Source organism: Haemorhous mexicanus, chromosome 11 (genome assembly GCF_027477595.1).
Source record: "Haemorhous mexicanus isolate bHaeMex1 chromosome 11, bHaeMex1.pri, whole genome shotgun sequence".
NCBI lineage: Eukaryota > Metazoa > Chordata > Aves > Passeriformes > Fringillidae > Haemorhous > Haemorhous mexicanus.
In genome coordinates, this window is record NC_082351.1 from 9,106,977 (window position 1) to 9,131,973 (window position 24,997).

The 24,997-nt window shown below is 44.1% G+C and overlaps 3 protein-coding genes and 4 non-coding genes across 15 annotated transcripts in view; 2 read left to right on the top strand and 5 right to left on the bottom strand.

Annotated features, from left to right (window-relative positions):
* Positions 1-6,796, top strand: GLT8D1 (glycosyltransferase 8 domain containing 1). The gene is made up of 10 exons (XM_059856305.1): positions 1-140; positions 1,727-1,782; positions 1,883-1,981; positions 2,461-2,677; positions 3,311-3,428; positions 3,977-4,061; positions 4,276-4,388; positions 4,904-5,070; positions 5,209-5,321; positions 5,940-6,796. Exons 2-10 carry the CDS (start codon positions 1,767-1,769, stop codon positions 6,128-6,130), a joined length of 1,119 nt encoding a protein of 372 aa, XP_059712288.1. The 5' UTR covers positions 1-140; positions 1,727-1,766; the 3' UTR covers positions 6,131-6,796.
* A 1,560-nt stretch (positions 6,797-8,356) lies between these two features.
* On the bottom strand, positions 8,357-15,703 carry GNL3 (G protein nucleolar 3). 2 transcript variants are annotated; one of them, XM_059856304.1, is made up of 15 exons: positions 15,584-15,703; positions 15,292-15,350; positions 15,048-15,185; positions 14,384-14,497; positions 14,136-14,219; positions 13,743-13,878; positions 13,183-13,286; positions 12,786-12,918; positions 12,225-12,312; positions 11,683-11,866; positions 10,603-10,745; positions 9,806-9,942; positions 9,076-9,311; positions 8,799-8,880; positions 8,357-8,709 (listed from the first exon to the last, which is right to left on the bottom strand). In XM_059856304.1, exons 1-15 carry the CDS (start codon positions 15,594-15,596, stop codon positions 8,621-8,623), a joined length of 1,740 nt encoding a protein of 579 aa, XP_059712287.1. In that variant the 5' UTR covers positions 15,597-15,703; the 3' UTR covers positions 8,357-8,620. The 2 variants fall into 2 exon arrangements, with proteins under 2 accessions (XP_059712287.1, XP_059712286.1); XM_059856303.1 differs by having other exon boundaries at positions 12,786-12,921.
* LOC132332545 (small nucleolar RNA SNORD19) lies at positions 11,351-11,427 on the bottom strand. Its single transcript, XR_009487927.1, has one exon. It is a non-coding gene; the product is annotated as a small nucleolar RNA SNORD19 (small nucleolar RNA).
* On the bottom strand, positions 11,933-12,008 carry LOC132332548 (small nucleolar RNA SNORD69). Its single transcript, XR_009487929.1, has one exon. It is a non-coding gene; the product is annotated as a small nucleolar RNA SNORD69 (small nucleolar RNA).
* On the bottom strand, positions 12,411-12,484 carry LOC132332546 (small nucleolar RNA SNORD19). The gene has a single exon (XR_009487928.1). It is a non-coding gene; the product is annotated as a small nucleolar RNA SNORD19 (small nucleolar RNA).
* Positions 13,615-13,687, bottom strand: LOC132332544 (small nucleolar RNA SNORD19). Its single transcript, XR_009487926.1, has one exon. It is a non-coding gene; the product is annotated as a small nucleolar RNA SNORD19 (small nucleolar RNA).
* A 1-nt stretch (position 15,704) lies between the features above and the next one.
* Positions 15,705-24,997, top strand: part of PBRM1 (polybromo 1) — a 56,741-nt gene continuing 47,448 nt past the window's right edge. For 7 of the 8 annotated variants that reach the window (XM_059856295.1, XM_059856287.1, XM_059856290.1 and 4 more), the window contains exons 1-7: positions 15,705-15,832; positions 19,298-19,453; positions 20,193-20,290; positions 20,841-20,988; positions 23,256-23,396; positions 24,038-24,154; positions 24,544-24,612. In XM_059856295.1, the coding sequence (XP_059712278.1) occupies positions 19,313-19,453; positions 20,193-20,290; positions 20,841-20,988; positions 23,256-23,396; positions 24,038-24,154; positions 24,544-24,612 (714 nt within the window). In that variant the 5' untranslated portion in view covers positions 15,705-15,832; positions 19,298-19,312. The remainder of the gene's footprint in view (positions 15,833-19,297; positions 19,454-20,192; positions 20,291-20,840; positions 20,989-23,255; positions 23,397-24,037; positions 24,155-24,543; positions 24,613-24,997) is intronic. The other variant, XM_059856288.1, reaches the window with a different exon arrangement.

Sequence of the window (24,997 nt, forward strand, 5' to 3'; positions counted from 1 at the left end):
AGCCCAGGCCATCGCCTTAGCGTCGCCGCCGCAGCTCCGGAGCTGCTCCGCTCCCGCTACCCCCAGCCCGCCGGGACGCATCTCCTCGGCAACGGCGGCTTCTCCCCGCAGGACCCCGGTGGAGGCGCCCTCCCCGGCAGGTGCGAGGCCCCGCGGAGCCGCCTGTCGGAAACCCGCACTGACTCGGCAGCTCGCGGGCCGTCCTCTCTCCCCAGCCTCGGGCTCGTCCCACGGAGCCGCCGGGCGCCGCCGCGGCCCCGGTATCGCGGAGGGGTGGGCACGGCGGGGGTTCGGCCCCTGGCGGCGGTCAGGCACCTGGGCGGGCACCCGCGGGCCGCGCGCTGCCGCGGTGGCGGCGCGGGCGCACGGTCCGTGAGGGGCCGGGGCGCCGCGGGCGGTGCGGGAGAGCCGAATTCGGGCCCGCCGGAGCGGAGCTGTGCCCGCAGAGCGGCCCGGGGAGCGCGGTGTGCGCTGCAGGCAGCCGGCGGAGCGGCGCAGTGTGGGTTGAATTGTGGTCCGTGAGCATCCCTGTGCAGGCGACGTTCTGTCACTGTCCCCAGCCCGGCTGCCGCGTGTCGCTGAGGCGCCGGCCGTGTCCGTGCCCGCCTCAGCCCTGGCGCTGGGAGTCGCACGACGGGACGTGGCGTTGTGCTCCCAGGCAAAGCTCCGTGTCCCGCCCCTGCCAGCAGTGCGGTGGTGCGCGGAGAGCTCAGGGCAGGGATTTGTTGGGCTCCGCTGATATGTCTGCAGCAGCGGGAAGAAAGTGGTTGTGATGCATGTAACAGTCACAGCACAGTCTGAGGTGTTTTAATTTAGGGATTTCGCAAGTCTCTCACCGTTTCTGCAATTATGCGTGTTGTTAAGGAGCTTTCTGTGTGTCATTTGACAGCTCCTTCACACGCCAGGATACACAGCTCTTGTTCTGATTTCACCTCGACCCTTAAATAATGAACAAGCATGTTTGAATTTCTTACCGAAATTGCCCTGGTGTTGTGTTTCTACCCCTTCTATAACATGATGGTACTGCCTTCTTATCTGCTTTTTTTTTTTTTTTTTCCAGTTCAGATAGTTAAATAAATACTTGCCACACTAAAGAAAACATGCATAATTTTCCAGATCTTTCAGATTACTTTTGACTGGCAGAAGGAGTTTGGCCCTTTTTTTTCTGTCAGTGAAGTGGCAAGATCTGCATGTTTCCTTTTTATCTCAGAGATCTTCCTTAGATGTGTGATTGTAGTGAGGGAGTCCCTAACATGAGAAGGACATGGACCTATTAGAGTGCCTTCCAGTGCCTACAGGGGCTGGCCAGGGACTTTGGACAAGGGCATGGATGACAGGACAAGGGGGAATGGCTTCCAGCTGACAGAGGGCAGGTTTAAATTAGGTATTGAGGAGAAATTCTTCCCTGTGAGGGTGGTGTGGCCCTGGCACAGGCTGCCCACAGAAGTTGGGATGATGTCTGTGCCCATGGCAAGGGCTGGAACAAGGTGATCTTGAAGGTTCCTTCCAACCCAACCCATCCTGTGATTCTGTGGTTGTAGTTAGGAACTTCCTGAAACCATACTCACTTTTAAAAATGTGACATAGAGTTTTATGTATGTCATAAAACTGACAGAGGGAAACAGTCACTGCCTAGGACTGAAATTGTTGTGACACTCCTGGTGATGGTGTGCTGTGCCTCATGGAAGAATGCACTGACAGTGACTGCTGTATTTTTGTCTTGCAGATTTGCAGGAACCTTATGCTAATAAAATAAGAAGAGAAAAATGACGTTAAGGAAAGGTATGTGTATATGTGCTTGTCTGATTTTATATCTTTTGTATCTGAGTTTCTCAGTTGTTTTCTGGTTATATTGATAAAGATTTTTCTTCTTAATTTTCAGTGAACATTTCTATCCTTATAGTGGCTGTTGTCATATTTTTGCTGGTTATTCACCATAACTTCCTAAGCCTCAGTGACTTCTTGAGACGGGAATTGTCAGGTTTGTTGGGTTTTATTTTAATTTTAAATATATATATATATATATATATATATATATATATATATATATACATATACACATATATATATTTAAGATTTGGTGGGGAAACACCTGCTCTGGCCAGACAGAACCTACCATGTGGTTTGAGTGAATGGGAGGGGAAAGTTAATGAGGTTATAGGTGTGCCAGAGGGGACCAAAGGCAAGTGCAGACTACTGTCACTCAGCCTTTTAAGACCTTGTGCTGTGTGTGAATATGTGTGGTTAAATGTGTGCAGTTTTCTGTAAATGTGTTATTCTATTCATTAGCTTCTCAGATTCTCAAAAGCTGATGCTCTGAGTGTTTGATACTGGCTCACTGTAATCCACACCTCAGCTCAGACATCCAAGTGTGTAGCAGAAATAATTGAAGTGTTGGGAATTTTAGTGTGGTAATAATAATATATAATAATAAAAACGTATGCAATTTTTACTCCACAGATCCAAGTCCCTTAGGACTTCAGCCTATAGATTTCATTCCTGCAGCTCCCCAGAGGCTGGCAGATGAGAGGAATGACCAGGAGATTCCTGTGGTCATTGCAGCCTCAGATGAGAGGCTCGGAGGTGCAATTGCAGCCATGAACAGCATTTACCAGAACACCAGAGCCAACGTGGTTTTCCACATTGTTACTTTGAATGATACTGTGGATCACTTGAGGTAATGACCTTTTCTTTGGGTTCCCACAGCACGGTGAACTCTGTATTTCTGAGAGGAGAGCAAGCTGCCTTTCCCTGGAGCTGTACTCCCCTAACTCCCCGTCCCAGCAGCTTTTTGACAGAGCTGCTGTGGGAGTCCCACCATTCCTCCTGGTCAGGTTTCAGGGACGGAAAAGAAATATCTTTTCCAATGGGCTTATATCTAACCAGTGAGGATTTTGTTGGTGGAAGGGTTGTAAAAGGTACTTTTACACTTCATCTGAGCAATTCAAATGCTGGCAATCATGTTTCTCCATTTTTGTAGATTGTTCTTTGATCCTGTTATTCTAATCCCCTTCTGTCCACACTGACGGTTTTGGGAAGGACCTGTGATAACAGGAGTGTGTATTTCTGATAAAGCAAGAAGTGACCTCGTACCTTTCACATGGCCCAGGTGTGCAGTTGCTGACCCTGGACTTGCCCCTGTGGCCACCCAGGACAGCGCTGATGTCAGCATCAATTACATCCCAGATGTGTTTGTTGGGCAGGGAAGTGAGTGGCCACATCCAGATCTGTGTCGCTGTTAGCTGGGTCTCCTGCTTTTCCCTTGATTTTGTCTCATCTAACAAGATCTGTGCCTTTCTCCTGCTGGCAGGATGTGGCTGAGGAGCCCTCCTCTGAAAAACATCAGATACCGAATTCTGGATTTCGACCCTCGTGTCTTAGAAGGCAAAGTACAAGTGGATCCCCAAAAGGCAGATGCCTTCAAACCAGTGAGGATGATGCTGATTACTTTTTGCAATTAGTAGTTAATAACATTATATTTTGATGTTGGCTTTTGAACCCAGCTGGAGATCCAAACCAATTCTGTTAGCATAGAAGGAATCTTTCATAATAAAATCCCTAAATTTCAGTAAAACTAAATATCTAGATAGTGAGAGATGGATTTGAATATCTACCTATGCACGCCTAGGATAATTTTTTGCTGCTAGTCACAGTGAAGCACCATAGCTGGCATGTCAATCATGCCAACACCTCAGAAATACTGCAGATCTATGTGGAGAAATAATAAATTCTTACATAGACCAGTTTCAAAGTTAGTTTATCAATCCATACATTCATGGTAAACCAGGAATTGATGGAACCTATTTATTTTAAAATTTATTTTTGTAGGATATTGCTGCCTATTTTACTTTCTCTATAGAAGTTGTCTTGGACATTAATGCCATAGATAAGTGCCAGAAAAATCAGTCAATTTCACATTTATTTGGACATATTTTAAATTTAATTCTCCACTTCTCTTACTTTGCTGTTCTCACAGTTAACATTTGCAAGATTCTACTTGCCCAGCTTTGTACCTCATGCAGAGAAGGTCATCTATGTGGATGATGATGTAATAGTGCAAGGTATGGGACCTTTGTTAGCTGCCACTGGCCTTATGCTGAGGTCAGTATCTTATCTCTCACAGAACCCAAACATTTCTGTACAAACTTTGTAAATATGAGTGGATTTGGATAAACTCAATAGCTTTATCTGCTGTAACAATGGACTGAACAAAGCCTAACTTGGCACTTAGTCAGGATTGCTTTTGATTTTCTTGTACTTGCTTCCATTTTCCAGATGATATTGTTGAACTTTACAACAACCCATTGAAACCTGGACATGCAGCTGCATTTTCAGATGACTGTGACTCAACCAGTAGTAAAGTTGCTGTCCGTGGAGCAGGCAATCAGGTTAGTTTTAGTCTTGTTCAGTGATAACAGTACTGTAGATCTCAGGCATTTGGGAATGCTCCAAATGCTGAAACCTAAACATGTGACTGTCCCTGCCCAAACCAATTTTACAAATGGGACCTGCAGTTTCTGTTCAGGCACAGTAAATTACCTGGAATTTTTGCTGTGCTTTACAATGAGAGCAATTCTTGTGGAACAGCAGGAGGTCTGAGGACATTGGAGGGACAATTTTTCATTTCTGAATGTATAAAAGGTACTTTATCTGAGACTGGTACCATATTAATAATATGGTATTATTAAGATGATGCAGCATTCCTTAAAATATGTAGTCTATATAATCATATTTTTAAAACATTACACCTCTTAAGGTTGCCTTTCTATCATTTTAAAGGAAGGGATATTTACTATAACAACTTCAACTTACACCTGTCTGCTGTGAGTTGTGCAGCATTTTTCTTTAGGAACTTCCCCATACATTTTAAGCTAATTTCTACTCTCTTTCCCCCCGCCTCCAGTATAATTACATTGGGTTTTTAGATTACAAAAAAGAAACAATCCGAAAGCTTGCCATGAAAGCCAACACCTGCTCTTTCAATCCCGGAGTTTTTGTTGCTAATCTGACTGAATGGAAATTACAGAACATCACAAAACAACTGGAGAAGTGGATGGCACTTAATGTGGTGTAAGTACCCCAGGCTAGGGGTGCCAGCAGCTCACGGCTTGGGTTCTGCTGGTGGCATTTCCCTTTTGAACGGAGGGCTGTGTGTGTATCTCTGCTGCAAGTGAAAAATCAGCTGATCAACATCCTTTCAACTTCCAGAGAGGAGCTCTACAGTAAGACTCTGGCTGGCAGCATCACAACACCTCCACTGCTAATTGTGTTTTACAAGCAGCATTCCAGTATTGATCCCATGTGGAACGTCCGACATCTTGGTATGTATGAAGCATTTGTGATGCTGCTCCCCCAGGGTGTTTTTCTGGGTCTGTAGCTGGACATCTTGTTGATGATGTAGCAAAGTGAGCTTTTATTCTCCTATTCTGTCCTTTGTTCTTTAGGAAAAACAGCTTTGCAGTTCCATCTTGGGGCTTGTGGGCCTGAGTCTTTCTCAAGCTGCTGACTTACTCAAAATCCTTCTCGTTTTTCACAAATATATTGTATCTGATTTGATCCAAGGTGTTTCTTCCAAAACTTTTGAGAAGGGCAGACATTCATGTTTGTTCTACTGGTGAGACCCCAGTGCTGGGAGAGCTTTTTCAGGTTATGTTTCTGATGAACAATACATAGGCTGCTGAATTCATCTGGGTGTTAAGTGGGTCTTAAAGAACTTGGAAGTTAAGGCAGTGTATGAAAATAGACACAGAGAGATCAAAGTGACATTTAGTTGCACTTGCTTGTTTTTCACTTTGCCCTCATTTCTGCTTCTCTTATTACCTCCTTTCTCTATAAATGATAAGATTTCCTTTGTTAAATCCTTTGTTTTGAAGTTAACGTTTTGCACGTTGGTGTTTCAGCTGCCTTTATTTCAAACACTGCTTCTTTTTCAATTGAAGGGTCTAGTGCTGGCAAAAGGTACTCTCCTCAGTTTGTGGAAGCTGCCAAGCTGCTCCACTGGAATGGACATTTCAAACCCTGGGGACGAACAGCTTCCTATGCTGAAGTCTGGGAGAAGTGGTATGTCCCTGACCCTGCAGGCAAGTTCAACCTGATCCGCAGACACTCGGAGGCCTATGAAGCAAAGTAGAGTCCATCTGAATAAATGATGTTTTCTCAGGAAACTTCTGGAGCCAAGCAGAATATTTTTAAGCCAGCTTGTATTACAGAGCCGACCCTGCCTTCTGGAGCACAAGGTGATGCACTTACTCAGGTGCAGTTCTGAAATGCACAGGTCCAAAGGAGGCTCATGTCACCTGTGTGACACAAGATGCTACTCCAGCGGCACTACAGGAAACAAGGGAAGATCTCCACAAATGAGCACTTTTTTGTTTTGTCATTTCAGTTGTGTTCTCCTGCTCCTTACTAGAGGTCTTCTAGCAGGGGATCATTTTTGTCAGTTACAGAAACAAAGTTTCTAAGAACAAGATACAAATTCAGCTGGTGCTTGAACCAGCAAATCTTGCACAGCAGTGTACTGTAATTAAGAGCTGCCTGGGTTTTATTTTGTTGTTTTGTTTTGTTATCCTGTGAAATAATTCCCTCAACAACCCTTTCTTGCATGAAATCTCCTCCCAAACATTTCTGTTTAAGTCTTTCTTACAGAATTCTGCAAAATTGAATCCTTTTTGAAAGATTAATCCTTCAAGTATTATTTCACTATGCAAAATGGTTTTACCTGCAAGTGAACACTAAACCATTTTTTGTAAGGTGGTGGATGAAACTTTGTTCAAAAATAAAGCTAATTGTAACATGACGACTCCAGCCTCAGGTAAATGGCAATCTAATTCCAGTCTCGATATAGGAAGTGTTTCCTTTGTACACAGTAGCAAGTGATTCAAGCCATAGTGAATTGATCTGGTCTTTGTGAAAGCAATCTAATTCTAAAATAGTACAAACTACTTATTTTGGGGACCAGGCTGTATTAATTACAGATTAATTTTGTTATTGTTGAGTTCCTCATAGTTCTCTTGAGTGAGCTACTCTGCTATAGCTTTTCCTGCTGTGCCTTTCCCCATCTGGGAACTCATCAGATGAGAAGCCTGTGCCCTCTGCAGTCAGTTGCCCATCACCTGTGCTACTGTTAAGTTGGTTTGGTTTGTATAGTTGTATTGTTGAGTGATAGTTGTTATTAGCTGATATATCCCAGCAGCCACTGTGCCAACTACTCCCTTTAACAGAGGTTTGCACTCAGGCTTGTGAAGAGCCCTCGGTGGAGGATGTTCAGACAAAAGGCTTTGTGTTCATGCAATGACAGCTGAGTCTGCCTGGTCTGAAACACAGGGCAGCAGAGGTAAAGGACTCCTTCTTGACTGTGAATATGGTTTTAGTTCTGCTTTAAAAGGATTTCAAACTGCTACTCTCATTGCAGTCACTGCCTGTAGTTCTGTATATGCCATGGATAGCCCGATCAGGTTTGTTACCTATTGTTTCTTTTCCTGGCTTTTGATGAACCATCAGAGCAAGCACCATTCTTGTCCTTGAAACAGTTAGGAGTAATTAAGTAAATTCACTTACCAACTTTGAAAGATTTTACTTTGATTAGCTGACACTGCAATTCAGCTGAGCAAGCTGGGTTTTAGCAGGCTTAAAGGAACTGCCTGTTTGTGTATGCACTTGACATCTTTTTAAGCTGCCCATGAGAATCTATGCCTCAGCACACACTGAAGGAAAACACACTTATTTATCAAAGAACACAGAAATCATACTTTTCAGTTAATAGGAAGAAAACGGATGCACAGGAAATATTTAGTGTCAGGCATTTATTATAAACACTTAATTCTTTGAGCAGCTGCAGGGCCTCTTGGAAATTCTCTTGCTATCCCACTTCTGCTACAGGCTGAGCACAGCAGCACATCCTTATTGCACAGGGCAGTGTTCTGCTTAATATTGGCCAGTTATTGCCAGGTGTAACAGGTGCCACCAGGAAACAACACTTTTGTTCAAGAGCACTGTTCAAAATCAATCAACTCGTTTCCCAGTGGAGACGGATTACTAATAAAATCTCATTTACCATTCCCAGTGAAGGTTCAGAACATAAAACAGTGTTGGGGTAAAATACCTTATATCTAGCTGAAATAAGAAGCATTTTCTAGCCAACCTTTACATGTGAAAATTCTACAAGTTTTGCAAAAATGTACTGAAAAGTCACTGTCTAAAGTCATGCTCTAAGGATAAAATCTTTATAATCCCCTAGGAAAACAGATATATTGTTTGAACATGACTAGAATGAAACATTTATCATTTATCTTTCAAAGACAAAGGGTTTATCCTCTTGAAAGGTATTTTATAAGGCAAAATGAACAGACTGAGTCTATTAGGAATTTTTAAAATAGGCTTTAATATAGGAAATAAACTTTATGAGAAAGCTGAATAACAATCAGTTTCCTAGACCTGTATAAAATCTGGAACTATCCAGGGAGATGCATTATTACGTACATTATTTGACACAGCAACAGCTGAGTCTTTGCAGCAGCTCTGGTTCTGCAGCAGTCTTCCAGCTTCTGCTGCAACCCCAGTGTTCCTGACTGTTCTGAAAGCCAGAAGCAGCTCTCCAGACAATGCCTTCCCATCTGGTTCGTTACACATAGTCTGTATTAAAATCATAGGCATCATCTTCTTCTGCTGGTTTATCTAAGCTGAAGGACAGTGATCTGGAATGTTCATTTCCTGAGAAGAGAAAATCATGTGTTAGTAAAACCATTGCAAATCCTGGAGGTACCAGAGCCCATCCCTAAGTCAGGGTTCTGAATACACACCTGCCCTCTGCTCCTCGGAATTCATAGGATTCGTTTGGCGTTTTCCAGGCTTTGCTTTTCTGGTGACCTGAACTTGGCTTTCCTACAAGTCAGAGGTGAGACATTATTTTAACCTCATTAATGAAATCTCCTATGCAAATGAAACCTAACACAGCCTGGGGAGAGTGTGGATGGCCCCTTGTAGAGCTGAGCCTCACTGCTGAGGCCAAGTGACTTGGAACAATGATGTTTCCTTAATTCAGGAAAAAAGGCCTATCCTAGTGAAAACCTCACTTACCTCTTTGGCATCATCATCATCATCATCATCTTCTTCCACATCATCTTCATCATCATCACTTTCTGTGAATTCCTCTTCTTCTTCTTCTTCCTCTTCTTCATCTTCCTCCTCCTTGCTTGCTTCCATGTTTCCCCACTTCGATTCTTCCTCTATCACTTTATTTTCCTCTATTGTCCCATTTGTCATTCCAGCTGACTGAAAAGCAATGCTGCTTGCTGGACTGGGGTGCTTTAAAGCTGCAGAAAGCACAGGAAGTGTCTGTTCAGTCCCTGTCATTCAGCACAGATGTAATGCCCTGGCCCCAAGTAGGGACACTGAACTTCTGCCCCCTCCCTGCCACAGACAGGGCTCCCACACAGGATTCTGCCATCAAGGCAAGGAAATTCTCTGAGAAAAGCTTTGCCTGAGCATCTACAGAAAACTGCTAGGAGCTGGAAAACCTGGATTTGATTATAGGTAAGTTAAGTGGGTTTAATTTAGATAGCAGGAAACAATTCTTTACTGTGAGGTTGGTGAGGCCCTGGCACAGGTTTCCCAGAGAAGCTGTGGCTGCCCCATCCCTGGAAGCGTTCAAGGCCAAGCTGGAGGGGGCTCTGACTAATCTGGTGTGAGTGAAAGGTGGCCCTGCCCACAGCTGGGGGTTTGGAACAAGATGGACTTTAGGGCCTCTTCCAGCCCAGGCCAATCTGTGACTCAGGCTAATGGTACTCTATTACAGGAACAGTCCTACCTTGAACAGTGTTGCTGTTTTCTTGTTCTAGGTTATTTAAATTAAAGCCTTCCTGCATTTCAGCTATTTTTTGTTCTGTAAGATAGGGTGGTGGTTTCTGAGATCCAGGAGGTTGTGAGTAGTACTTTATTCTGGCTCTGAGAAAATAAAAAGCAGCATTAAAAAGCATCTAAAGATAACACAGTTAAATCACTGTATTTAAAAATGAAACCCAGAGCACAAAGCTCTCAAACTAGTAAGTGTTTAACAGCAGTTCAAGAGATATTAAAATTTGACTCTGAAGTTGTCAACAGTATTAAGGGGATAGCCCACTCCTGAGAGGAAAATGCAATGGCACTTTGTCACCACAGATCACCTGCCTGTAAAAGCAGCTGTGTCACTTGAGCAAGGGAGACAGTCAGTCAGTTACTGAATGTGAGTTACATTTATTCCTACCCTCAGTATATAGGAACCACCCAAAAGAAAGTTTGCCATATCCTTTCCCATCTAGAAGAGGACAACATGGACTTGGTATTTGAGAGGAAAGCAGATTTCTATTACAGAAATTGTCTATGGAATAATGTGCAACTGGCTTTGACTCTTCATGTATCCTTCACAACTTCAGAAAATTATCTGTGGGTGGCATTCTCTAAATCTGATGGACAATCCAGCTCTTCACCCAAGTGAAATGTGAGAAAGGAAGGGAAAAAAGCAGCCTCTCCTTTTTAAGTAGTTTGCTGCACTCGGTGCTTCTGCTGTGCTGGATTAACAGTGAGGAAAAGGTGAGCAGCACAGAGCAAAGTTCACAGCATACATACCCTGTCCAGTCACAAAGCACTAATTTAGCCATATTTTCTATGTCAGGAACACCTCCCTTTTTCAGCATGCCCCTCTTCTGAGCCAGTAAAGATAAAAAATCTTCAGGGTCCCTGAAATCTGGGATATTATAGTGCATCATTACCTAGGGCAAAAGAAAATGGCACATTTAGAAAGACATGCCTATCCTTCTCATAGTTTTAGGAGTAAAAGAGCAAATAAAGTTGGATAAGAGTGAGGACAGAGTAAGAGAAAAGCTGTTTTTTTCACGCATGTGGGAGTAAACATCAGAAAGCAAAATGCCTACTTCATCAACAAACTCATCTGCCATTCAAGCAGACTCGTGGGTGTACAGAGACAGTGTAGGTGCACAGTTTGTGATAACTGGGAGTGGGGCTGGCCCAGCCTCATCCCCAGTGGGCACAGCTGTGAGCAGCACTGACAGCAATGAGCCATGGAGTGCCCAGGAGCACTGAGCAGCCACCAAAGGGAGCAGAGAGCACACAGGTGCAATGCATCAACAGGAGGGGACAAAAGGTTGGGCTGAAGAACAAGAAGGGCAGATGCTTGCAGCCTTCTGATTTGGTAAGGTGTTACTCTGTGTGGGCTGAAGCTTTTTGAAGTTGTGTGGGGATACTCTGTGTATTGTGGCCGTCTCAAATGTGACATGTGCTGCAACAGGACAGCACACTGGTCTGTGAAAACACTTCTTGAACTGAAAGGCAATTAGGCTTAGGTTAATTTGCTTGAAACTAGAGTGAAATCAGAGTTGGATCTGAGGTCTTCACTGTAATCTAGGCAGTATACAGGCAGTATCATCATTTTTCACTCTCTGATTGTGTGGTGATGAGGTCTTAAAAGCAATGTTCTTTACTCTGGCTGTTAGGATCATAGCATGCTGTTCTGCCTTCTGACTGAAAGGATGAAGGATCACACTTGGCATTGCCACTTTGCATGCTTAGGGAAAGCAGTTAAAAAATTATCAGAATTAACAACAGCAAAATGAACTTTCGTTACTGGGCCTAAGAAACCTACAGAGATGTCTGATGCAGTGAGAGATGTAGAAAAAAGATGGAGCTCACCTGCTGCTTACTGCAGTGATTTATTATGGCATTTACTCCTTCAAGCACATCTGCTGAGTCTGATCCTTCAGGGTCTATGATACTTCTCAAGGCCAGAGCAAGGGCACTGTTCGAAGGATCTGCAATTATACTTGGACTGTCCAGCATCTTTGTCTGCTTATCAAGGTGCACAGTTTGCACCGACCTGTTCAGAGGAAAATGCACTGTGAGCAGATAATCAGTGAAGGACTGCTAATGGTGAGGGATGCAAGACACAAAGCTCAGTGTTGGATTGAATGTACTTCATACAGTCAGTTTCAATGTTTTGTCATCATGTGCTTTGTGTAAGACAGAAACTTAAACAAACAAAACATTAAGCTTATACACTGTATCCTCTGGAAAGATTTTCCATCACATATCAATACTTTTCATCTTGCAAATTTTCATGTGCATTTAAAACTGCACACTGGTGTGCTTTGCCCCTAATGGACTGAAACACAAACTCATGGTAACTGAAACACAACAAACAAGGAAAAGAACAGCTTTGATCAGACTGAGCTTACTTGGTAACACCTCTTGCCAGGCCAACATTACAAGCACGCTTTCCTTTGAGACTGTTGATTATGCTGCTCTTTCCCACATTAGGGAAACCTGAGGAAAAATCACATAAATCTTTGTAAGTTAATTAAGAAAACTGCTTTTTAACAACCATCAGAACAGCTTCTTCCAGGTATCTTTGCTAAAGTAAGCATCAGTGTGAGATCAGAGTTGGATCTGAAGTCTTCACTACAGAAGTAAGACAAAGAATGTATCCTCATTTCTCACACTTGTAGGATTTGTAGTGCTATGTTCTGTGGGATTTTTGTCAGGCATGAGGAAAGCAGGGCCAGTGGAGCACATATCCTGCCTTCCCTGGGCTCCCACAGATCCCTGTGCTACACATGGAAGTGCACCATGGATCTCTGGCAGCTGAAGCACTACAACACTGAGAGCCTTAGATCAAAGAACAATGACTGGAAAGCTCATTAACAAACCAGGTGTTAGCAGTTTTACCCAGTCCACTAATACAGGATCCCAAAGCTTTCCCGGAGAAGGAAACTCCTCCTGTTTCTCCAAACACTTACCTACCACCCCAACCTGAATGGCTCTGTCTTGGGTCTTGCCATACCCTTGAAGAAGCTTCAAAAGGCATTTGCTTCCAAAATACTGAGAGGTTTCTGAGAAATCAACACGTGCATGTCTTTTTCTGACCTGTTCCTGCTAGAGGATTCAAAGGCAAAAAAAACCCCATGGTCAGGAGCTATTAAGGAAGATAAAATATGGACATTTAGATTTATTCATCTACTGTAATTGCAGAGGTAAGAATTCCCCCACTGTACTGCAAAGCTCAAAGTGTAAAGGCACATCCATTAGTCCCAGAAGTGCAATCAAATCAGGGGACAAGGAATTTTAAAGATGTTTCAACATGTGTATCTGCAAACACACATGTCCTTTTCATGGGACAGCCTGCAGTGCTCTTACCATAGTCTTGTCCTTCATCATTGTTGCTGACTTAAAAGCAACAGTTGGAAACTCCTTCTTCAAATAATTCAACCATTTCTCTATGTTGTCCTTTGGCACTAAATCTGGAAAGAAGAGCAGTTCTTTCACTCCTTAAATTAATCTTATAATGACAGATGCCCTTTGGCTGAGAACTCCAGTATAAAGTACTAGGTACATTCCCCAAAGGCACACAGAGTCTCTGCCTTAACAGAACACATCACAATTACACTTCTGGCCCTCTGAATTAGGTTTTTAGTGCTGGGGTCTTACTAGAAGGCTTTGTATGGTACAGAATGATGTTCTGTGAAGGGTTATCCCACAATCCTTGCAAGGCTACTTTACCACAAAGTTCCCTTTGCTCTTGTTATTTTATTTTCTTTACTTAGCTGCTGGTACTTGGTAATTTACAGCCTTTTTAGTGAGCTCAGAGTTGGATCTCATGTCTTCAATAGAATCTCAGATTCCTTTAAAATCTTCATAGCTCACCTACCACAGAACCACAGTGCCGGTGACACTGTGAGAAAACCTGTGTTTCTTACCAATTTTGTTCAGAACCAACAGTAGCTTTTTGTTCCCCCCAGAAGAAATGACAGCTTGCTCCAGCTGAGGACACCTGCAGCCCATTGGATCTCTGGCATCCAAAACCTCCAGAACCACATCTGAGGCTTCAAGCACCTGGGTCAGAAAAAAGACAAGACTCAAACAAGACATCACAGACCAGATGACAATTCTGGTATAGCTGTGGCTTACAAAAATAGTTGTTAATGTTTTCTGTTGTAAAATCCCTTATTTCAGTGTTTGTAAAATCCCTTATTTCCAGTTTCTCACAGACAAACTTTGTGTTCTAAACAGAAACACAAAAAAAGGAAAATAACAAGTGGTCTTATTGCTGACTCTCATCTAATGATATAAAAACAGTTAAAACATTTCACCTTCATAAGCTCTCTGCAGAATGATTTCTTAGAATTTTTATTCAGTGGTTTCTTAGTCTTTCCCTTAGCTTTGCCAGAGGATTCCTAAAGCAAATAAAAACAAAGGGAAATTATTTAAATGAGGATTTGTGTCTAATATTTGTGTGCATATTCAGCATGAAAATGAAACATGCTGCTTAAGAATGTGCAGTTTCAGGATGACTTCTACAGCTCCATGGAATCAAAATCATACAGGACAGGACCCCTACCTTTCCCTCTGCTTTCTCCTTGATTGTGGCTGCATTATTTTTAGCTTCCAGCTTCCTCTTCTTTTCATGTTCTTTCTGTCTGTTGAGCTTCTGCTTTTGTTTCAGTTCTTCAAGCTGATTGCAAACAAAAACCCAGGCCAGATAAAACACCTTTGGAAGTGGTAAGGAAGAATGTTCTTTCTCCCCATTCCTGAGCCAGCTCAGTTAGAAGTCCTGGCTCTCCAAGTGACTCTGGTAACTCTTTTTTTTGCATCCTACCCAGAGGCAGCCATGTATTAGCATGATCCCAAAGCAGCAGCTCTGCAGCCACCACAGCATCTGACAAACGTCACATTTGTCCACACTGCAGACAGCAGATCCCTATTTTCTGTGTAATCACATAATGCCATGATTGAACTCCCAGCACCACAGGGAATTCTGACTGCATTAGAAATGACCCTTCCAGCGTGTTCCCGTGCACAGTGAAGAAACAAAGGTTAAAATAAAAGAGAAAATCACTGCACACTGTACAACGCTGGAAATAAATACATCATTTTTCCAAAGCATGAGTCTGCTGGGACCAGCTACCGTGACTGCTCCTGAGTGCTCACTTATGCACACAAAGCTTCCTTAAAGAGAGGGATGGTCTCGGTTTTTGCCCTCTTCACCACAAACTGCGTTTTACCCTCTGCTTTCTTTGCTCCGCTTCCCGCAGAAGCTCCTCCTTAAACGGCGCAGCACTGGGAATTCCGGGATCCTTCTTGGGCTTTTTGTGTCCGCGTTTCTTGGCCTCCTTCCGGACTTTTCGGTGGTGTTCTCTGATCTGAAGCAGGCACAAGAAACCTTCTCAGCCTAAGGCCCGAAACTGCAGCGCAGCGGCCCCAGAACGGCCAAAGGCGGCACCGGGGCCGCGCCGGGCCGGGCCTCACCTTCTTCTGGATCTTGTAGCGCTTGTGGCAGCTCAGCCTCTTGCTCGCCTTCCGCAGCTCTGCAACGCATCGCGCCCGTCAGCGCCGTGCACCGACACGCACATCCCCGCCACCGAGCTCCCGCCGCCGTTCCCCCGAGCCCCAGTCCCCGATTCCCTCCCCCTCGATCGCTGCCGCTCGCTTGGCCACGGGCGGCCGCCACCCGCCGGGCCGCCTCCCGCGCCCGCGCCCGCCCCCTCTGTCCCCGCCGTCCCGGTGCCCGTCCCGTCCCGGAGCCGCTCCCGGCGCTCACTCGGTCGCTTCATGGCGCCGCCACGTGCTCCCGCCGGCGGGCGCTGCCGTAAAGCGCGCCGGCGCTGCCCCGCCGGGGTGTCGCGCGGGCTCGGCGCGTTGGGCGGCCGGGCGCGCTTTGCGGCAGCGGCGGCGGCGGCACCGGCGGTGTCGGGACGGGCGGTACCGGCGGGACGGGACGGGCCGGGCGGACCCCGCGCACCCACCCCGGGTCGGCCGCGGCTGCGGGAGGCGGAGCGGAGCCGGCGGGGTGAGCGGCGCGGGCGGGGCGCGGGCCGGAGCTTGGAGGCCGCTGCCTCCCTTTGTGTGGCGGCGCCGCCCGAGCGCGCAGCGGCCGCGCCGGGCCCGGAGCGCCGAGCGCCACCTGCCCCTGTCACCTGCCCCGGGCCCGGGCCATGTCGCCGGCCCGGGTGCGCCTCAGCCCTTCCCTCCCGCCCCGTTCCCGCCGTGTTCCCCGTCCCGGCGCCGGGCCGGGCCCGCGGGGTGACAACGGCCGCTCCCGGGGCGGGCCCGGGGACAGCGGCGGGTCCTGCCCGCGGTGGCGGCAGCTCGGGGCGGGCCCGGGACACAGTCCTGTCCTCCCGGAGCCGGGAAAGGGCTTTCCTTTGTTTCCTGCCGGGGATAACCCCTCACCTCCCGGGCAGGGGCTCCGCCGCCTCGGGGCAATTACAGATTCGGTGTCTTTGTTCCTTGTCCCGGTGTGGATAAAACGGTGGTTGTGTTGTCCCTCTCACTTTTTCGCCGGCTTTGCCCTTTTACCGTGCCTGGCCGCTGCCAGCCCCCTCTTCCCATCGCGCGGCAGCTTTCAATGGGATCGGTAACCGGGGGAAATTCCTGCTGTGTTTCCCTCCCTTGTTCCCTTGGCTAAATTTACCGTGTTTCATGTTTCTGGTGAAACGTGGGAGGTCCTGATAGCAATATGTACTACCCGTGGTATCTATTGGCTTTTAGCTCTCCTCTGCCTGGAGGCAGAAAATGAACCTCTGGTGTGCTAGAATGTTTTATTTTAAGTGTATGATGTCCGACCTGTGCAAAACCTGTGGGTGTGGGGAGGTTGGTGTGGGTGACACTTGTGGTCCTTCTGTACAGCTTTTGGGAGAGACAGCCTTCCTTCCCCCGCTGTGTGTATCAGTGTACATGTGAATTAGTGATGGCCAAAGCATTTCTTGCTGTGGTTTTTGTGACATTTTTATGGCTGGTGGGGGCAATTACCAAGGAGATGCTCAAGCTGCCGTTGCACTGGAGGTGCTCATTGATAGCAGTGGAGGTTCTTGGTGTGACTGTTGAGAGACTTGTGAGCCAGCAGTGCAATTGCAGAAGAAACTCAGGAGAGAGGTTCTGCAGTAAAACTGTGTTTCTGTGCACAGCTGAGTTCTCTGTGCTTAGGAGTGTGGCAGTTTAGGGAGAAGTTTGTGTTTTGGAGCCTCACCTTCAGTGAGTGTTACGTCAGCAGGTTTCTCATTGAGTGCTTGTGATGTTGTCCAGACTGATCCGTGTTTTGCATGGTTGTTAGAGGAGAAAAACGTGTTTTGGAGGCTGTGTATGAGTGGTGTACCTTGATCTCAGCAGTGTCAGAGTGTGGCTGAGAGCCACAGCATTGTGCCTTGGACAGTGGACATGCAGCAGCTGATGTGCAGTCTGCAGGCAGGTGCTGGTTGGGAGGTTCCCAGATCTTTATTTCAGAATGGGACTGGACTGAGTGTACTCCTGGGTTCCTGGTTGAAGCAGAATTATTGATTCTGGTAGTCCCTCCTGCCTTTCTTCCACAACCAAGGGCTTGTGTTTCCCAGGACATGCCTGGTGGAGCCACTCCAGACTTTAGCCCTCAGATGGGACTTGGAGGCAGTGCCAAGGCTTGAGGCTGTTGTCAGTTCCCAAAATGAATTGCCTGCTGATAAACCACAGAGCTTCTCTGCATGTCCATGTGTTATGAAAATGTCCAGAGTGCTGAACAGGAAAAGAACCTCTCTGGGGTTTGACTGAAGGCAGGAGTTGGAAGAGCTGCATAGAAGCAAACATTTTGCCATAAAATGGTTCTGTATATTTCACATGGAATTTCTGTGAAAAGAATCAGGCTTGGAGACTGCATAGAAATTGAAACTGGTTTTTTAGTGTATGGCTGCATATTTACTGCTTGCTTCTCAGTATAAAAATCTACTCTGAAGAGTGTTGGAGGTGCATCATCTTAGAGTTTATTAAGTGTTTGTTGACCTTAAGATTATGTTGTTATAAGCACTTTACTGCTTTGCATTCTGTAACTTACAGCTTTCTGGTTTGTACTCTCAGGTCAGGTATCACTTTTGTTTACTTTCTGCTCTGCTTGATGAATCATTCTCTAGCAAGTGGCTGTGAAATCTGTAATGCATATTCAGGAACATTAGCGAAATGTATTTTTACTGTGACAATGACAGAAGTGTCTAGCATTCTGTGTACAAAATTACTTTGTAGAGTTTCTGCTGGGCTAAAAAAAGTTGCCTTCTGTTTCTTGCTTTTTTCCTCTGTCACTGTAATTATCCACTTTATTCTTTGATTTTATTCTTTATCTACCTACTCTGAATTTTCTTCCCTCTCTCTTTCCTTTTTCTTGTCTTCCAGTTGTGGCTGTACTAACACCATTACTGGTTTGCCACTCTTAGAGTGTCCCCTTCTCGCAGTATCTGTGCTTGCCCATCAGACACTATGAGGAGATTGGCTTTTCGAGGTGCTGGTTCTACTCTGGTAAATCTGGTAAATTATTGATTGTGTCTCCATCCCTCTGCCTTGGCCTTTTGCTTTTCTTTTTCCTAACTGTTAATTATTCCTACCTTATTCATCTCATGTGTGTGCCTGAAGTTATCTCTGTCTTTTAACAAAAATGCTTTCATGCAGTTACATTGTGCTGCCATACCTTGTCAATCATCTGAGTGCCTCCTAAAACAAATCCCTGGGTTTGGTTGGAAAATGGGGATAGGCTGGGATGCGTCTGTTCTGTCCTCAGCCTTTGAGATAGCCCCAAATAAAGATACTTTTCTGATGCTCTCACTGGAAGTTGGGAAAGAACCAACAACTTGTTCCATAAATTACCATAGTTGTTGGATGGTGGTTATTCATTTGTCACTGCTTGAGTTGGTAAATGCAAAACTATGGCCAAAAGAGGAGGGGGCTTTCCCTGCTTCTCCATGGTTGAGCCATTCATCCCACACATAAAGTGGGAGGTCCCACGGTGATCCAGACCATTTATTCACTTGAATGTAACACAAGGTATTCTGTGGCCCTCTCCATTTTTAATTTGTTTTGGTTGGGTTTTTTTTTTTTTTTGGTCTGTTTTTTGTGGTTTTTTAGTTTGACATGGAATGAAGAGTTTTTACATCAGATCTAGGCATGTGTCTCTGTGCAGCTTTTTTGTTGAAAACAGTGGTTCTTGCTTAGGTGTTGTGCATGGGATGGGATATGAAAATGTGGCGTTTAAGAATGTGTTCTGTGAGGAGCTGCTAATTCAGTGTGAGCTTGGGGGTTTCTGGCCTTGCTGTCATTGGTGACTGTAAAACTGTAGGAGCATTTTGATTTCCCTGTACTCTTGGGAATTTCCACCAAGTTAGAGTTTACAGAAATGGCTTAACTGACCTGTAGCATTTGGCAAATGTATCGTCAGAAGCTTTGCTGGCTCTGTGGGTAGCTCTGAGCAGAGGGTTTGGATGCAATGCCAGGGCTTTAAGGAGGTTTCTGTTCATTATAGAAGAAGTTGGATTCCATGGGTTCCAAGAGGCGAAGAGCTACCTCTCCTTCCAGCAGCGTCAGCGGCGGAGACTTCGACGACGCCCATCACTCCACCAATGTACCAGGCCCAAGCAGGAAGAGGAGGAGACTTTCCAACCTCCCAACTGTAGATCCTGTTAGTACCTTCTTACTGATGGCACCTTTTTTCTTGGGGGTACTGTATCCCTGTGTGGAATATGCTGGACTGTAAAATGAGTGACCATTTGTAGCACATGTACACTGGTCCTGAATCCATTCCTGCCTTGGCTGAGCTGTGTTTAGGCCCTCATTCAGCTTTGGCTTGGTCATGGCTCACCACTTTCATGTTTTTCTTTGCTGTTTTGTTTTTGCTGCTTTTCTCTTTTTGCTGATGAATTTAGCAGATGGAAGGATGTTGGAGAATGAGCTGAAATCATAATGTGCAGAAGAAGAGAGCTGTGTCTGCATAGCAAATGCAGAGGGATGAGTGGGGAATGGCACAGGCAGTGATTGCTGAAGTGTACAATGCCTCTGCTATGCCTTTGCATGAGCAGTCTAATGATAATTAACTGCAGGGCAGAAGAACCCCTGTTGTTATTGTGGATGCCTGTAACTTGGAGAGAATTGCACTGAATTAATTTACATGTTGGGTATTTTACTTAGAATTAGTATTGAAATAAAGCTCCCCGGGTTCAAAAAATAAATGGAGATCCTGCAGTACCTGGCACACTTGTCAGGTATCCTGCTAAAGTGTGAGGTGCTCCAGTTGCTTCTCACTACTGCTTTAAAGCATGCTGTGGATTGGCAGCATGTCCTTCCCTTTGTAAGCAGGCTTTGGTTTGTTACCTCCTTAAAATTCTCTCCCTTTTCCTTATTTCATTGTTCTTGCCTTTCAGATTGCTGTCTGCCATGAGCTCTACAACACCATCAGAGACTACAAAGATGAGCAGGGCAGGCTCCTCTGTGAGCTCTTCATCAGGGCACCCAAGAGAAGGTGAGGCCACAGGTCTGGTTAAACCTTGAACCTGAGATTTAATCAAGGAAAAGTGGAAATTGATAAATACTTGAGCAATAATTTGTGAAAAATCTAAGCTACATTTGTCATCATTTCACATCAGTGTTTGATGTAATTATTCAGTGGGAAGAGCTTACATTGGTGCTCTTTTTCAGGAAAAAAAAAGGATACACTGAATTAATTTGTGACACCTGCTAAAACATCCATGCCTTTGATTATAAGATATTCTGTATAAGTGGTGGGATTTAATACTAAGGACACAGCTTGGGAAGGTTAATAGAAGTGATCCTTGAAAATGCAGTAGCTAAGTAAGAGGCTGAATTTTCTCTTAAACTCAGAAAATTGAGGACAGTTGCAGAACATACATGAAGTGAGCTGACTGATAGAGCACTGTCCACATCTTTTAGCTGTAACAGAAATGTATTGGAACTTTCTTTGGTTTATTTAGTCATAAACATGCACAAGCTTTAGTGCTGTGGTTTGGGTTTTACTGCTTGGAATATGATGCCTGTTTTTGTCATTGCAACAGAAATCAGCCAGATTATTATGAAGTGGTTTCTCAGCCAATTGATTTAATGAAAATCCAACAAAAGCTGAAGATGGAGGAATATGATGATGTGAATGTGCTGACTGCTGATTTCCAGCTTCTCTTTAACAATGCAAAGGCTTACTATAAGGTGAGCAAACTAAAGGCTCAAATCCATTGTAAAAGGAGTAGAGATGTTCAAATTCTGTCTTGGTTTGGCCAAAACCTCTTCAGTTTAGCCTGAAGTATTATTGCTCAGAAAACCAGCACATATGGCAGTTATTTGCATGTATTTCCATAATGTTGACTGTATCTTTCTAAGATGTCCTACTATAGCAATTTTTTTTGTGGAAAATCATAAAATAATGTGGGGATGATCTTCATGTAGTTTTCCAAAAGAGATCAAAAGCAAAAATGGAGATACAAACTGAGAAAAATATTCCTCTTTCAAAGCCTTCTCATTGTACAACCTCCTCTGTGTAACCCTTTGAAATGGAGAAAGACTTCTTTTTTTTTTTTTTCCCCTCCCAGAAGGAAAAGTTTATGCTAACAGCAAGCTTATGATAGGAGTCGTTGAATCTTTCTCTTCCATTTGCCACTTAAAAAAATGAAAAAAAGGCACATTGACTGTCATGGTCAGTGATGATAGATGTGAATGTAATGTCATCAAGACAACCTCCATGGCAATTCCCCCAAACTGGGTGTGTGTTTTATTATGGATACTAATGGGTTTTATTGCAGTTTTCATAAGGAATTGGGGAAAAAATTGGATTGATCTTGTTTAATGAAAGGCTATATTAAATCCATAAAGCAGTCAAATTGTATGTGGTGAATGAGATGATACATCAAATCTAAACCTGCTAATACTGCCTTTCACTTGTCTTTGACTTTGGAGATGATCCAAATGAGTTCCTTCTGAATAACCCAGCTGGGGTAGCCAGGTGACATCCAGAAAGGCAGTGTTTGTTTCACTTGTGTGTGTGTGTGTGTAGCAGCTTCTTGAGGACAGTCAGATTTATGGCTTAATGCATTTGCACCTTCTGCTTCCAGGAGGAAAAGCACAAACCATTTTTTACTCCTGGAGCTTTGCAAGGCACTCAGTGTGAAAACCCCAACATTAATGGATTGGTGGCAGGAAAGAATGATTGGGGTTTTACAGAATGTGTGCTGCCCTTGCCTAAAGAATTGTGGGCTCAAAATTTAACTGTGTCATAGAGATCTTGCATTAGACTAAAAATAGGTATCCACTATTGCAGGATGAAGGAATGTTGGCATTTCCAGAGAATTATGGAGCTGTGGCACACAAACTTAACTTCTTCTTTTCACCTTTTACCTTTCCCAGGCAGCTCCATGGCATGGACAAACCAGGGACAGTGATTGATTCTCAAGGTCTTTATTCTAGCAGATGTTTTATTGGCAGTGCTCCAGCAGGACAGCAGCCTTTGGGGGTTTTTTTGTATTTCTGGTCAAATCTCTCACTCCTGAGCATCTTGCATTAATAGAGAAGGAAGCAGATTTGTGGAGCAGGATACCCTTAAAAAATCTGCTCTTCATAAGCAACATCTGGTCTAAGGTGCTGAGAATATTTAAGCCTAATAAGGCAAGATTAAGAACAGTTCTCATGTTGGTTTCTCATTTGTATTACAAGCTGTCAGAGGTTGAGAGAGTGAAGTAAGAAGAGTGCAATCAGCAGTAATAAGGTGATATTATCAGCAGGAATAGCTGAAATAGAGCCTAAATGACAGAGGAAAAGGAAGGAAAAATACATGGGTGGAAAAGCTCTCTTTGTTCTGGGTAGTGGTAATAGGCACGTGCTTGTCTGCCACTGCCAGCTCTGTATTTTTAAAAGTTAATTTTCTAACTAATGCTTCTACCTCTTCTAAAAGATGTATCCAGAGGTGTACCCAGGTGGTAGGATGTTGTCAGGTTCTTTGGAATTTCCCAGTTAATGCTGGAAAACAGAAATAATTTATAAACCATTTACAAGTAAACCATTGTAGTGCTTTCAAAGATATTTATTGGCATTCTTCTATAGAAGTTAATTTTCAAGTGCCATGCAATGAGAGCAGTATTGGCTTAAATCAAATTTCTGGCATACTGAAATTTAATGTGTTTTAAATGCTGGTGGTGTTCTTCAACAAAAGCCAGTGATTTCTCCAGAATCATCTAGTTGGCTTGCCTCAACCCAGCTAGTTTTATTGCAGAGTTTTCTGAAGACTTGGATGCTTTTGAGTGATATGGGTTATATTTTCTAATGCTTATTGTGATTCTCAACTCCTCTGTCAAAGAACAAATGAAGCAGGAATTTCCCAAGTTTTCTATTACTCATATTTAATAACTTTCAGCTGGTAACTTACAAATTTCCCTCAGATGAGAATGCCCTGAATTTTGACTGGAATGTTTGATTTGTTTTTGCAGCCAGATTCTCCTGAATATAAAGCTGCCTGCAAACTATGGGAGCTGTATTTGCGCACAAAAAATGAATTTGTTCAGAAAGGTGATGCTGAGGAGGACGATGATGATGAAGAAGGACATGACAATCAAGCAAATTCTGAATTAGTAAGTGTGGGCATGACAGCTGCAGAAGGGAGAGGCTGTAACTGTGGATGTCAGCTGACTCGGAGAGGGTGAAATTCATTGAGTAACATTTTCATTGTTAAATTGTGCCCCAAAGGGTATTTCTTATGCAGGTTTATTAGTTAATCACTTCACAGCATTATATGTGTGTTTCTCTTTTGCCTACAAAAAAAGCTGTGAGGGTTTCTGATATGGGCAAAGCAAGGTTCTGGTTTAGTTGGAATAATATGAAGTGTGCTTGAGTTCATGCCAACATTGAGGTTTATTGCAAGCAAGATTCATGTCTAATGACATCAGTTATCAGCAAGTGCCCCATTCAGTCAGTGCAGCTGTTCCTGGAGTGTTATGAGAGGAAATTTGGACTAGCCTGGTTTTTGTGATGTTGGGATGCACATTTTCAGTAACTTTGATGTGTGTCTGACAGTCTGCAGTGTAAAGCTGAAATCAGAGTTTTTTCGTGTACCTTTACCTGCATAAACAATATTGTCTTCAAAAGTTGCATCTGTATTTCATAGCTGATTTTTTCTGCCTCTGAAGTGCAAGTTCCTGTATTTCAGCACAACTTGAAGCCCTCCACTCTGCCTGCTATTAAAACTTTCTGTAATTTTTGTTTCTTACACTAGTCATCTCCAGGTTACCTGAAGGAAATTCTGGAACAGCTCCTTGATGCTATAGCTGTTGCCACAAACCCCTCAGGACGACTTATAAGTGAACTGTTTCAGAAACTTCCTTCTAAAGTGGTGAGTATTTACTAAAATGTAGGTTGTTTGCTGAGCTGGAAGCCTGGACATTTCTGTCACTGATGTTACAGTCTCTGATGGCCACGCTCAGGGTGCAGTTCTCTGCTTCTGCCTCATCAGTGGCAAACTCCACCTGTTTGTACTGCTCTGTTTCAAAACAGTGGTGTTCTGTTTTTGTGGTGAAATCAGCACAATAAATATTCTGAAAACCATCACCATGGATTTGATTTTCAGTCAGAACTGGTCCCTTATGTCAGTTTATTGATGAATTATTCCTTGTCTCTGCCTTATTTGGGGCTTACGCTGTTCTTGCCTTCAATTCTGTGAGCTGTTAGAACAAAAACTTTGTGACTGTTTATAGTAATACATAAATTATTTCTGTTTTCCAGCAATATCCAGATTATTATGCAATAATAAAGGAACCCATAGATCTTAAAACCATTGCCCAGAGGATACAGGTATGAACATGTTAATGTGTCAGGGTACAGCCTTTTTTAACAGTAAGCATTCCAGGATTGTTAGAAGTCAGGATTTATGGTGGCAGGAAAGGCAGTGTGTTTTCCCTCTGCTCTTAGAAAACCTGCACACTGTGGTGATTCAATGTTCTGTGCTGGGTTAGTGCTGCAGAAGAAGCTGTGTGGAAGATTGTGAGCTGTGGAGTTCTGGCTTTGAGCCAGAATATCTCGGGTTCCTTGATGTTTAATGGCTTAAAGCAGTTCCTTGACAAGTGCTGCTCATGTAAAACATTGGAGTACTGAGGCTTGCTTGTGCATTATCACCTACTACTGTTCTAGTGCTATAAATAGATGTTTTGTACTGATGCATTTTTCGTCTTACTTCTCC